This window comes from Gossypium hirsutum, chromosome A11 (genome assembly GCF_007990345.1).
Source record: "Gossypium hirsutum isolate 1008001.06 chromosome A11, Gossypium_hirsutum_v2.1, whole genome shotgun sequence".
Classification (NCBI taxonomy): Eukaryota; Viridiplantae; Streptophyta; class Magnoliopsida; order Malvales; family Malvaceae; genus Gossypium; species Gossypium hirsutum.
In genome coordinates this window covers 119709425-119723761 of record NC_053434.1, presented here as the reverse complement: position 1 = coordinate 119723761, position 14337 = coordinate 119709425, and the positions used below count along the sequence as shown (strand labels likewise).

The 14337-nt window shown below is 28.7% G+C and overlaps 1 protein-coding gene and 1 long non-coding RNA gene across 2 annotated transcripts; one reads left to right on the top strand and one right to left on the bottom strand.

Annotated features, from left to right (window-relative positions):
• Positions 1–4523: 4523 nt before the first annotated feature.
• On the bottom strand, positions 4524–6842 carry LOC107963130 (disease resistance protein RPV1). Its single transcript, XM_016899715.2, has 2 exons — positions 5991–6842; positions 4524–5142 (listed from the first exon to the last, which is right to left on the bottom strand). Exons 1-2 carry the CDS (start codon positions 6476–6478, stop codon positions 4794–4796), a joined length of 837 nt encoding a protein of 278 aa, XP_016755204.1. The 5' UTR covers positions 6479–6842; the 3' UTR covers positions 4524–4793.
• A 3591-nt stretch (positions 6843–10433) lies between these two features.
• On the top strand, positions 10434–11431 carry LOC107963124 (uncharacterized). Its single transcript, XR_001701868.2, has 3 exons — positions 10434–10617; positions 10757–10871; positions 11195–11431. It is a non-coding gene; the product is annotated as an uncharacterized lncRNA (long non-coding RNA).
• The last annotated feature ends 2906 nt before the right edge of the window (positions 11432–14337 follow it).

The following is a 14337-nucleotide window of genomic DNA, read 5'->3' as shown; positions in this document are numbered from 1 at the left end:
ATACGTGAATCGATAAAGTTTCTTTTTCATATAAAGCCTATTTTCAAGACTTTTCGTTAGAAACTTTTCTTCCAGTGTATCCCATAACTTCTTCGCTGATGTCTCCCTCATGACAGAGTACTTCTGCTCTTTGGCCAAACATAGGCGGATTGTACCACACGCCTGTCTATTGGTCTTGGCCCACTCCTTGTCATCCATCTTATCAGGTTTTTCTTCAAGGGCTATATCTAGCTCTTGCTGACATAAGACATCCAGGATCTCACATTGCCACATACCAAAATTATTGGTACCGTCAAATTTCTCTACTTCAAATTTTGCATTTGTCACAGTACTCCTTGTTGATGACGATGCTGCTGTCATTTTTCTCCTCAATCCCAACTACTGTATACGTGAACAGTACCGTATACATGAATAGTATCGTATACGCGAATAGTGTCGTATACATGAATAGTGCCGTATACGTGAATAGTACTATATACGTGAATAGTACCGTATACATGAATAGTATCGTAAACGGTCGTATTCCCCAAGTACGAATCTGGCTCTGATACCAATTGTTGCGCGGAAGCGTGTGAAAGAGAAAAAATATTGTACTGAAAAATCACACTAAGTTCAATTCCCAGGAAAGAGAGGTAGATCACGAAGATCACTTAAATACCAAGTCTTTCCTAGCCAGAATATCCCTCTATCGTAATTTAATAGCACAATAAATCACTACAATCACATTCACAAAATATGCAAAACAAATAATAAAGAACACCAGAATTTTAACGAGGTTCAGCAAATTTTGCCTACGTCCTCGGGCACTACCAAATATATTTCACTCCAAAAATTACAAGTGAAATTTACAAATAGAGAGAGAGAATAATGCCTTAAGTAAAGAATGGCAATTATGGGATGAAGAAAGTAAGAAATTGTTAGGCCTATTTATAGTTGAGGTTCAAGGATCAACTTGCAATGTCCCTATACAATTAGGGACCAAAATTACAATTATCTCATGCCAACTTTTAACCCAACTTGCCAACCAATATTACTTTCTACTTTCGGTGCCCACCCCATTTGACTTTTCAAACAATGGTGGGTTCCAATACTGCACATAAAAACATCAGTCGTTCTTAAATTTGCAAATGCCTACAAAATAAAATATCGGTAGTTTTGTAACTAAAACCATGAAAAAAAAGAGAGATCAATCAACCTTAATATATGTTTTCAGCAATTTTATTGCACTAATTTTCTCAGTCAATTTGTAGCTGTTAGTGGCTATAAAGCAAACCCTATCATCTTTCCAATCAATTGCCATCCTTGCTGGAAGCATAGGCAAGCATTCAAGCTCACTGCAATTTGACACTCCAAAATATACAAGATTGGAACGATGAATAAGAGACGCAGCTATGCTGGTGAAATTGTTACCATCAAGACCAAGAAATTTCAATGAGGTTAGACCAGAAACATCACTAGGAATATCTCCTTCACCAATATTACACAGGCTGCAAGTTGACAATATAAGAGTTTCAAGCTTGGAGAGTCGAGTAAAAGACGCTGGTATGCTGTTGAAATTGTTACCGCTAAGATCAAGATTTGTCAAAGAGGATAGACAAGAAATAGCACCAGGAATATCTCCTTCACCAAGATTGCAGTCCCTTAGAGTCAACTTTGTTAATGAACTCAAACCGGATAATGAAGGTAGCATTAGAGCTATGGAATTCATCCTTCCTCTTTGGCTTGCCTTGAAAAGAGAAAGTAGATTTCTTTTTAACTTATACGGACCCTTGCATCCACCGAAAGATAAAATTTTAAGATTTTTCAACTGAGAAATGAAGAAGGGTGGTTCTTTTATGGCTGTTGCACTCAAGTCAAGCTCTTCCAAAAATTCTGCTTGCTGCAAATTCTCTGGAAAATATTCAACTTTACAACAACCACAAAGATGAAGAGTTTTTAGATGTTCCATTTTTCCATCAATCTCTGGAAACCTTGCAAGATTTGAGCAACACGAAAGAATTAAAGTTTCAATGGATTCCATTCCAATTTTGGTTGGAAGACTCCTAAGACTTCTGTACTCTCTTAAATTCAAGAGTTTAAGTCTTTTAAGCATACTCCAAGTGATGGATGAACATCTACTAATCTGGTACAACCTTCCATAATCAAAACTTCGAGATATGGGGCTATTGTGAAGTCTTGTGTCTTGATGAGGTTTTGGGACCCCTTAAGGCTGATTATTTTCAACTTATACAAGGGCTGTCGAAAACAATAATAGATTAGAGAGAAAAGAGAAAATGTAATAAATCTCATTATTATTATTATTTATCTTATTCAAATTTTAACCGTTTATAATAAAATAAGCTAAACACAAAGATAGGATGAATTTTATTCTTACTTTATTTCCATAGTTGTTCAATGCGACTATATGGTAAAAGAAGTACAATAAAGTTGTCTGGTTGGAAGGTTGAAGGCAATGATTTTAAAGAATATCCTGTTCAATCTAAAAGTTGTAGCTCATTAGAAAGATAATTGAGATCATCACAATTTGAGAGGCAAAGCACTTTGAGCAATCTCAAATTTTTCATCTTCGAGAAGACATCGACACTCAAATTGAGCATCTTGCTGGATTCCCTAAAAACCATGAGCAAAACAAACATGAGCATTAAAATATACAAAAACATTCAATAAGCTATGTTTCTCAAATATTTTTTTTAAGGACTTGTATATGATACTTATATCTAACACGTGTCCAAATATGGGTATTGATATATGATCCTTCAAGAACTCATTAAATACATGAAAAAGCTTTTTCAAAAAATCACACATATCCATTTCAAACATATATATCTATCTAACACTCACATTTGACTTCGAATTACCTAACCTTAGAAAACTAAAATAATTTTTTTTATTTATATTGGTGCAATAATAATGCATAATTCTATTCATTGTTTCTAGACGAAACTATGAAACATCATTAAAAATGAAATCGGTTGGTTTTATTGTTAAAAACTTTTGATGACATATTAAAACCTTGTTCACTAAGATATTCTATCCGTGCATCAAATATAAGCACTTAATATTGGCAATGATGCATCTCCATCATTTCTTTTGAAAGAGGAATGTGTTGCTAGATAGATTTCATAAATGTAACATTTAATATTAAGCATTAAAAGTCTGTTCTATTGACTTTTATTGGATACCTTTACCAAAAAAAACTAATAACAATATAAATAATACACAACATAAATGTGTATGTATATTTTCTTACATTTTATTGTCGATGGTCATGTCTTCAATCATTTCTGTAACCTAAATAACCAAGAATAGAGAATAAGATAAAATAAGTGGTGTAAATGATATGATAAAACTTAAAAAAAAAATTGCATTTATGTTTTAACACTATTAAAACCTTTTGGTCTCAATATAGTAAATAAAGCGTTTTAAATAAAATAAAATATTTCTAATGTGAGTGATTCAAAGAAATTAATTAATTATTTATAGAAACCCTTATTAACGCTTATAATCAATGAAAGAAATTTATCTCAAAGCTATTTAGGGCCTGTTTAGTAATGTTAAAAAAAAATACTTCTAACTCTAAAAGTATTTTTAGAAGAAAAGCTGTGTTAAACAAATTAATTTTGGCTGAAATTTTTGACTTTTCAGAAGTGCTTCCTGAAAAGGAGAAGTTAAAATTTTTAATTTTTCCTCTCCCAAAAGCACTTTTGGTACTTAATTACTTTTTTACCCCTTCAATAACATAGTACTTCCCCTTTTTTTTTTCTCAGTGCTTAATTACAAATGTGTTAAAATCATTAATTAAAAAAATATTTTTAAAATACTAATTACAAATATTTAATGGTTATATTTAAATATTTAAAATATAGTTTATATATTCTAATTAAATTTTATAAATAATTAATATTTATTGCTTAAAAATATTTAAAATTTATAGTTCATATATTAAAATATTAACAACAAATTATAATAACTTTTTTATATTCTTACTAAAATATAATAATATTAACTAATTTAAATATGTCTAAAATGGACATTTTATTTCTCAAAAGTATTTTTTGTTTGCAATGTTAAACACTCAAATTTTAAACCAATCTTTTAAAAAACACTTCTCAAAAGCACTTTTCCATAGCACTTTTCAAAAGCATTGTTAAACGAGCCCTTAATATCAATTTTTTTACAGACTACTATATAAATCAATTGGACTAAGCTTTTTTGTTGATTAAAAATTCTATAAAAAATTAGTATGTAATTTTTGTTAAATGACTCACAACCATCCAATACTTTCATTATAAAGTCTTTCTCCTCTCCATTGAAGAAGCATGCTATATCTAGAAATATGTTCTTTTCGCATTCTTCCAATGCATCAAAGCTAATTCGAAGTCTATCAAGAATTTCTTTGTTAGAATTTTGTTTAAGTCTTTCGATTGCACTTCTCCATTGAGTTACATCTCTACCGCACAAAAATGAACCTAAAACTTCAAGAGCTAAGGGGAGACCACTAGCATACTGTAGAACATGTTCAGAAAGCTCAATGAAATCATCTTTCAGCGTTGTATCACTATCAAAAGCTTTCAAATTAAAAAGCCTAAGGGCATCATCAGGATTCAATGTTGTAGGCTTATACACATCATCAACTCGGTAAGATCGAAGCAAATGTTCATCTCTTGTCGTTACAATGATTCTACTCCCTAAACCAAACCAATCACGCTTTCCAACCAAGCATTTCAAGTGTTGTATATTATCAACATCATCAAGAACAATAAGAACCTTTTTGTGAGACAACCTATGGCTAATTATGGCACTTCCTTCGTGAACATTAAAAAAGTTGAAGCATTCAGTTGTTTCTGTAAAGAAATAAGTCCACATTTATCTGAAACTCCTCGAACGTCAGCAAGAAAGGTTTTACCTTCAAAATGAGGTGACATTTGAGTATAAGCAATTCTTGCAAGAGTCGTCTTACCGATGCCACCCATTTCACAGATTCCTATAATGCGAACATCATCTTCCCCAATGTCTATTTTCGAGTACAACTCCTCCAAACATAAATTAATTCCAATCAGCTCATCATGAACAACAGTATAGGTCTGATATAATTTCACTGATATCTTCTTAGCAATATCTTCGATAAATTCTGATTCATGCCTACAAGAAAATATCATTTTAATATAGTTTGTAAGCAAACAAAAAGCAAGAATAAGAAAGCAAGATATGTTACGACGTCAAAATACACAACTTTCTCTTTAGTTGAAATATTAAACTTTACAATTAAATATGTAGTAATTATATTTTGTTCGGGAGAATCTCAAATTGAGTTGGAATTTTATTTTATTTTTTAAATATTATTATTTCATAGTTTTTAAATTTTATTATTAATTAGAATTAGAATTATTATTTACTAATAAAGAGGAAAGGCAATAGCTAAAAAGAAAAGGAAATAAAACAAGACACACCCAGCGAGAGAGTGAGCCAATAGAAAGACAAAGAAATTACCGTTGGGATACTTAGTAATTATATATCGTAAAAGATTACTCCACCTGATTCTTTTAAAAAATTTTAATCATGAAATTTCTTCCTTCCTTTTAAAATAAATTCATTTCATACATGATAAAATTATTTTATAGCAATAATTATTTTTAGATATTAATTGTAAATTCATTATTTTAAAATTAAAGATAATATATAATTAAATGATTTTTTTTATTCGACGTTGTGAGAGTACTAATACATCTCGCATATAATTGTACTCACAAGCTCAATTTTTATTTTACAAATCAAATACTTCTAATTTAATTTTAAAATTTTATTAATGGACATGTTTTTAAGTCAGTAATCACATGACTAAAAAAAAGTTCACGTTGACTCGATTTTTTAATGAAAAAATAGTCTATCAGGCCTAAGAACTGATTCCACAAAACACATAGGATTATAATATATATATATATATAATTTTGTTAGACGGTAAAACTAGAAAATAGAGAAGAAAGATTGACCTGTTTTTTAAATGCCATCCCTTGATGTCAGTCACTTCCCTCAAAGCATTTCCCCACCTTTGGATCTTTTCTCTATCTTCCTTATATCTCTCTTCATGTTTCGCAAACGCTTCTTCTACTTTTTCCTTCTGTTTTCTTAAATCGGATGGATCCACGTTGTAGAATATTGGAAATACTTTATGTTCTTTATCCTTTTTTTGTTTAACTATCTCAGCAAGCTCCTCCAAGCACCAACTTGAAAATGCATAGGTTTTTGAAAAAATGATTATCGAGCACCATGATTGCTGGATTGCTTTAAAGAGTTCAGATGCGATCTCTTCGCCCGCCTCCAACTTTGGATCATCTCTAAAGGTGACAATCCCACGCCTCTTTAGAGCATTGTAGAGATGATCTGTGAAGTTGTTGCGAGTATCTTCACCTCTAAGACTTAAGAAAACATCATATTTCTTTTTAGAAATGGACGCCGAGGTTGAGGGTAACGACAACATGGGGATGTATAAGAAGAAACGATATCTCAACCTAGTGTTCAAAACCAGTCGCTCAATACCTCAGAAACAAAGTAGAAACAATAAGTATATGAGCATGAGAAAGGAGAAAAACAGATGAAATTTACAGGAACAACACTCGACTTTTCTACGAAATTTGTGTATACGTTTCCCACCTTTTACTTTTCCAAATGAATCTATGTTGATGATAATATCTATGAAAGGGAGTCGGTAACAATAAATTCGGGGGCCATAGATGAGCTTTAGATGTTGTTTTCGGGGAGACTCCAAGAAGGTGAGAGTTGACAATTGGTGCCTACTTTAATTACTACTAAAAATTTAGAAAGTTTTAAGAGCTTTTTCATGTTAAAATGTGTCACAAGTCATCATACTTTTTTATAAATCAAGTTTCATCGGTAGGTAACAATAAATCGGGGGCAATAGATGAGTTGGATGTTCTTTCCGGGAAGACTCCAAGAAGGTGAGACTTGACAATTGGTGCCTACTTTAATTACAACTAATAATTATACACTTTTAAGAGTTCTTTTTTCGCCACAAATCTTTGTACTTTTTATAAAATTAAAATTAATCTCTATTCCATTAGTCACTAAATTATGGGTATGTTTTTGTGTTGATCACGTAACTTAAGAAAGTTCCATTAATCACTTAATTTAAAAAAAAAAATTTGTCACCCATCTATTAAGTGACACTTTTTTAATTGGTATAATAATAATTTTAGTCCTCAATTTTTATACTTTTTTTTTCAATTTTACTCTGATTATATATACAATAATAAAAATTGAAATTCTTTTTTTTAAATTAGAGAACTGTAAAATTTTAAATTAAAATAAAATTAAAATAAAAATTTCAAAAATAGATAAAGGGACAGAAAATGAGGGAAAATTGTTTTTAGACCCTTAAAAATTTCTCTCTGTATTATCTCTATAGAAATATCCAATACCAGTTCTTTAAAAAAACATAGAAAAAAATAAAAATATTAAGAAAAGAAAAGTTCAAAATGTAATTTGTTTTTACAATTTGGATTTATAAAAAATAATTTAAATGAATTAAAAATTTGAATCGAGTCTAAAAAAGAAAATTTTGTGGTATATTTTGTATTTTTTTTTAAAATGGCATTAGAGTCTATTTCACAAGCCTTTTTAATATTAATTCTGGAGATTCTTCAGAGCATGAAACTTAACTTGAAAATATTACTAATTTGGTTTCGAGAAACATTAAATAAACATATAATGATCTAACATTTTTTAGTTTTGTTCTATTTTTAATTTTTTATGGGATTCTATTGAATAATAATTTTCTATATTTTCCATACATATTAGTTCTTCAAAAACAACATTTTTGAGATTTTATTTTTCTATAATTTGTCATATAGAATTTTCTATTGTTTAAATAGTTTTGAGTTTTTTTATAATTTTATAATGAACTAGGGTCAAATTTACAAAATATAAAAATTGGGGACTAAAATTTTTATTTTACCATCTAAAAAAGTGTCACTTAACAATTGAATGACTAAGAAAAATAATTTAGAAAAATTTAGAAACCAAATTGACCAAAATGAAAACATACCCATAGTTTAGTGACTAATGGTTAGTTTACCCTAAAAAAAAGTGGCTTAGATTTTGCCATATTGAGAGAAGGTACCATTACCCAATTTATATAATATAATATACATAAAAGCAAGAATTTGAATTTTTTTGAACTGACGAGAATATCTTTTATTTTCATAAATTGCTAAATTCACATTTAAAAGTTGTGCTAATTTTATTGATGTAAAATAAAGTTATTACTTGAATAAAATTTTAAGTATCTTAATTGTCACTTCATTAATATTAGGGTTTCATATCAATTAAAATTGAGGTTTAGCTTTATAAATAATATCTAGTAGTTTGATTAAGAAGCATGTATGAAAAATTATCGATAAAAAAATTTAAAATTGTTAATATTAATAAGTTAGAATTATATTTATAGAAAGAATATTATAATATATATATTGTCGGAACCCTTTTTTTTATTTTGAAAACAATGGGGATCGACTTTTGAAAACGAAAATGTGGAGTCGCCACCAATCTCTTAATTTAGGTGTGATTGGACCACCTATTAAAACGCTTTATTCAATGAAAAATAAATTTGGTTTAGGTAAAAAAATAAAAAGAAATGGGTTCGGAAGTTGATTACGCATGAGGAAGGGTTAGCACCCTCATTACGCCCAAAAACTGGTACCAAATTGATTTGCTTCTGTCCTTGTAAAAAATTTAAAGGAAAAGATTTTCCGAAGTATGATTTTTCTTAAAAATGTTTGAATAGCTCAAATTAGCGGTCAAAAATCTCTCGTTCCAAGGACATGCAGTTTCATACCCAGTACGATTGGATATGATCCCTTATACCTTTAAGGTACGATCGATCTTCGACTTTTGAAAAATTCGTGCATTAAAATTATAAAAGGTTATCTAAATATTTGGTTCACCGGAAAAGTCATACCCAGTACGATTGAGCACGATTTTCCGAATTCCCCAAATATTAGATATTACCTTATTTCAAAAATTTTGAATAACAGAAAATTGAAAATTTGCTCAAAAAACACGTTTATTTGCATAAAAACTTGGGATACATGTTCATTGAAATTGTTATTACAAAATACACAGTTCAAATCAAATTATATATGAAATATTTAATACACAAATCCATTCAAAAATTGATAATTCTCATGATAATTTAAATAATGTATTAAAGATGAAGGAATGACAATACATGATATAAAATTATGTACAAAAGAAATTTATGAAACATGTATATACAAGTAAAAATTGGATATAATTATTTGTAAAAAAAATGAAATTAATAATGTATGAAAGAAACAAAGTAAACATATAAGTATATAAGTAACAAAATATATATATATATAATAATGCATAAGGATAATATGAGAGTGTGTACAATAAATAAGTGGTATGATTAAAAACATGGTTCCCAAAAGAAATATATTGTACATATAAATATCTTTAAAGTAGGTTCTACACATAAAAAAAAATATTTATATGAAGATATATGAGAATAATAATATGTATCATAGTAAAAAATAATTTAATATGTGTTATACATGTGAAGACACTTTAGAAATAATTGTATATTTAAATAACATGGAATTAAAATTTGGATTATAAAATTAACTTAATTTTACTGTGAGATACACATACAAAAAATTTTTAGAAATAGTTGAATGTTGAAGTAAAAAAAAATTGAATTTTAAAATCAACTTAATTTTATTATATATTATAGGTTTACTAAAACTAAATAACAGTTAAATACAAATTTATTAGAAGGCTATATATATAATAAGAACAACAAGGCTTTAATATATGTAGATTAAACATAAATACCAAATATACTTAATACACATGTAAATTTATGGATGAATCCAAGAGAAATTACAAAATATCATGAAACTAATAGCATACACAAACTAAAATGAATTATATTACAATAGTACACCAATTATTAAAATAATAGAATAAAAACAGAAAAGATTACAAAATTCTGCTATCAAAATAATACAAAATATCACAATCAATGATTAAGCATGTAAAAAAAATGTATGTGCAGTAAAATAAAGAAATAAGGCTTAATTGAAGCAAAATTGAAACAGGAGAAACAATTTACAAACAAAATAAAATAAAAATTGGATCAATGTGCCATGCGCACAAACATGTGGGGGCTCGTATTGAAAATATCCCGCGCTCAAAATGCAGTAATGAACCGCGGATCCAATTGAAACAACGCACAAACTAGCAGGCCAATTTTAAAACATAAAGAAGGCGAATCGGGCGCAAATTGAGGGCTCTCGAAAAGGGAAGGATTTGTTGCATAAATAGACCATTTAAGGCACAAAAGGCTCCCCTCACCCTTCTTACACGGTACCGTTTTGTTTAATAGGCTATTTAAGCCTTCCTTTTCCCATTCTCTTCTCCAAAGGCAGCCACTCATCCCACTCAAATGTACAGCCCCCAAAATCAAAATATTAGGGTTCATATTCACAGCCATGGAACCACCATTTTATTTGGTGGCTATTGACGCATGAACCACAACCAGACCTCACCATCGAAGGCTCCACTCGAGGGAATCTGGTAAGTCAATTTATTTTTCCTTTTTTTTTAAAAAAAAAATTCTTAGATCTGATATTTTTTTCTCAAGAAAAATCAAACCGAAGTTGAGAACCTACATATTTAACAACATCTGACCCTCACCCTTATTTCAATATTTCAGAAATATTAGGGATTTCATTGGCGTCATTTTGAGGCATGAGGTCTAATACTTTTAGATTTCCCTTCCAACTTCGATCTCAACGAAGTGAAATAGAGGTCTAAAGCCGATTCACAAGGTAAAACTTGACTTCTTTTTGTTCTAAAATGCAGAATGATGAAGGTAATTGCAAGGAAAAAAAGAAATAAAAAAATAAGGGAACAAATTAAAAAAAACCCGAAAAATCACCCTTCAAGAAATTCTTTTCGAAAATTTTTGTATTCTCTCTGCGTATAGTGTGCTTGCGTAAGTATCTGTTTTGTGTGCGTAAAAAATTATGGATTACATCACTGGCTTTTATAGCCATATTTCCAAAATAAATAAAATCTAAAAAATCTTATTTTCCTACTGTCATTTGCTGTGAAATCTGTTATTAACTCCTTCTAGTGTCTTCTTTTGCAGTCTCAGTTGTACGGAGAAGATGATCCGGGGATCTCGCGTGGAAAACCATCCCTCTGGTATTCTTCCAGTATATTCCAGGAGCTGCTGCTGAAATTCTCCTTCTTTTGGGTTCTTTTGGGTTTAGGCTAGGATATGGATTTATTAGAGTTGGGTTTTAGGACATGGCTTATTTTTGTATTTTGAAAATTGTAAATGGACCTTTTTTAGTCTTGGACCTTATTCATTTATTTGGGTTTATTTATTTGCAAATAAATTAAATGGGCCCATGCTAAATTGGTTGACTACATATATAAAGAGGAAATATTGAATCATATTCAAATTAAATGGAATGTGATATACTCTCATGGTGCTTATAAAAAGTTATATTTATAAAAAATTATATAAATAGCATCAAATAAGGCATTAGTTGAATTGGTTAACTTAAAGTTTTGGAAATCATAGAAAAGAAATTTTCAAAAAATAATTTGTTTTCACAGTTTGGATTTCAAAAATATAATTCAAATGACTTAAAAATTTGAATCGAGTCTGAAAAAGAAAATTTCGTGGTATATTTTGTATTTTATTTTCTAAAAAATAACATTAAAGTCAATTTCAAAAGTCTTTGTAATATCAGTTCTAGATCTTCTTTAAAGGTATGAAACTTGACTTAAAAATATTACTAATTTAGTTTTGAGAAACATTGAGGAAGCGTGTAATGATCTACCATTGTTTTGTTTTGTTCTATTTTTAATTTTTTATAGGATTCTATTGAAGAATAAATTTATATATTTTCCATATATATTAGTTCTTGAAAAACCACATTTTCGAGATTTTATTTTTCCATAATTTTCATATAGAATTTTCTATTTTTTAAATAGTTTTAATTTTTTTTATAATTTTATATAGAATCATGGTCAAGTTTACAAAATATAAAAACTGAGGACTAACGTGTTATTTTACCAACTAGAAAGTGCCATTTAACAGTCAAATGACAAGAAAAACAATTTCAAAAAGTTTATAGACCAAATTGTAGCTTTTTATAGTTAAGTAAAAAAAATGATAATTTACCCATAATTTAGTGACTAATGATGTAATTTACCCTAAAAAATAGTGGCTTGGATTTGGTCATAAGTCCTATTGGAACATACGGACTGTAAGGGTATCGTTACCCAATCTATATAATATAATATACATAAAAGCACGAGTTTGAGAAAACTTTTGAATTGATGAGAATATCCTTTATTTTTCATCTAATTACTAAGTTCACATTTAAACGTTATGCTAATTTTATTGATGTTAAATAAAGTTATTACGTGAATATAATTCTATGCAACTTAATTATCTCTTAATTAATATTAGAGTTACACATAAATTAAAAATTTAAGTTTAGCTTTGTAAATAACATCGAATAATTGATTAAATAGCATGTAAGTAAAATCATCGACAAAAAAAAATTGGATATTGTTAGCATTAATAAATTAAAATTATATGTATAAAGAGAATATTATATATATATAAATAAAAACAATGGTTCTTTGAATAGGAAATAGTGAATCCTATTCAAATTGAATGGCATTAAAAAAATGAAAGATTATTTTAATTGATGATGAGATAATATAATATAATATTTTTTTTATAATCATGTTGTATGTTATTCATACTATGTGAAGCAAGCACTCTTAAAATCGTTTTTTTAATCTATCTATAATTTGTTTGGTATACGTGGAAAACATTTTATGAGTTTATTTTGAAGATAAAGTTAAATTTCAACAATTATTTTTTATCATCATTATTAATATAATTAAAATTACATGCAACACATGTAACATTAAAAACTAGTGATTATGAAAAATTGGATTGTGACAAACTCTTGTTGTAATTAAAAAGAGTTGTATTTATAAAAAATTATATAAATTAACATCATCAAAGGCATTGGTTGGATTGATTAACTTAATGTTTTGGAAACATCATCATGATAATATTTTATAATTATTTTTATAAAAAAAGATAAAAATACTATTATATTAATATTTGTTACTTTGAATAAATAGTAAAATTTTTAGTCATTTCTTAAATAAATTAGTATTTAATTAGATATCATTTTAGTCATGAATTTAAATAATAGTATAAATAATAACTAAAATATAATATAAAGTATGTTTCGTCATGATGAAGTTATGTGAAAATTATATATTATATCAAATTTTATATCATGTAAATTATTAATATAGTAAAATTGGAAATACTTTAAAGATACTTAGTATCTTATAAAATACAGGAAAGGACACATGGTACGCTCGAAATTAAAGATGTAGGCATTTTAAGAAGAATTCTATCCCGCGCATAATTAGCGTTGTTGGAAGCGTTAGCCGAGACCATGAAAGGCACTTATTCCTTAATTCCATTGTTCCCACAATGCCACTACTGAAAAACCAAGACATTTCTATTTTTCCAAAGTTTCTAGCAGGCCATAGCAAAAAGAGTACTCCAATCAGTTCCTCCCACAGAAAAAGTTCTTTGAGTTCCGGAGAAACTCACTGTTCTCCCATTTCCTATTACCAAATAGACACCATCTACTGCATCTCCCCAAATATTGGACAAAGCCCTCCAGAGAAACGATCAATTAGAAATGACATTAAAGGCTACTTTAATCATGCAAGCTTTTTGTGGTATCGTACTTTCCACATCCCAAGTCCACCATTCTTTAAAGGCATACAAAATTTATCCCAGCGAACTAAAGTTGGTTTCCGGTTACCAGATGTTGACCCCCAAATGGATCCTCGAACCAGCTACTCAATTTCATTGCATTTGTCTTGGTGATCACCTTAAACAAGACCGTACAAATATTGATTGGTCTAAATTGAGATAGTAATTCCGGTCCTGCCACTTTGGGCACCTACACAGTAAGAGTCTGATTCAAAATAGAGGCCAACATTTGATAATTTCATTCTACTGATTTTTAATTTGAATGGTTCATTAATTTAAAGAAATCATAATTGTGCACCAATTATAAAAGAAGTCAGAAGAAAATTGTGCACCGATCAAATGAAATTTTCTTCACTTTTATTGTCTCTTTTGAGTTAAGAGGAAAAGATGGTCCAATTGAGATCACACTTGAAAAGTTTAATGTTGAATTGAAATGAATTCACTATTATATCATGCGT

Coding starts and splice junctions, on each gene's coding strand:
- LOC107963130 (XM_016899715.2), bottom strand. CDS start 6,478: ATGTTGTCGTTACCCTCAACCTCGGCGTCCATTTCTAAAAAGAAATAT. Junction 5,143..5,990: donor GGATGGCATTTAAAAAACAG/GTCAATCTTTCT, acceptor ATTTTCTTGTAG/GCATGAATCAGAATTTATCG.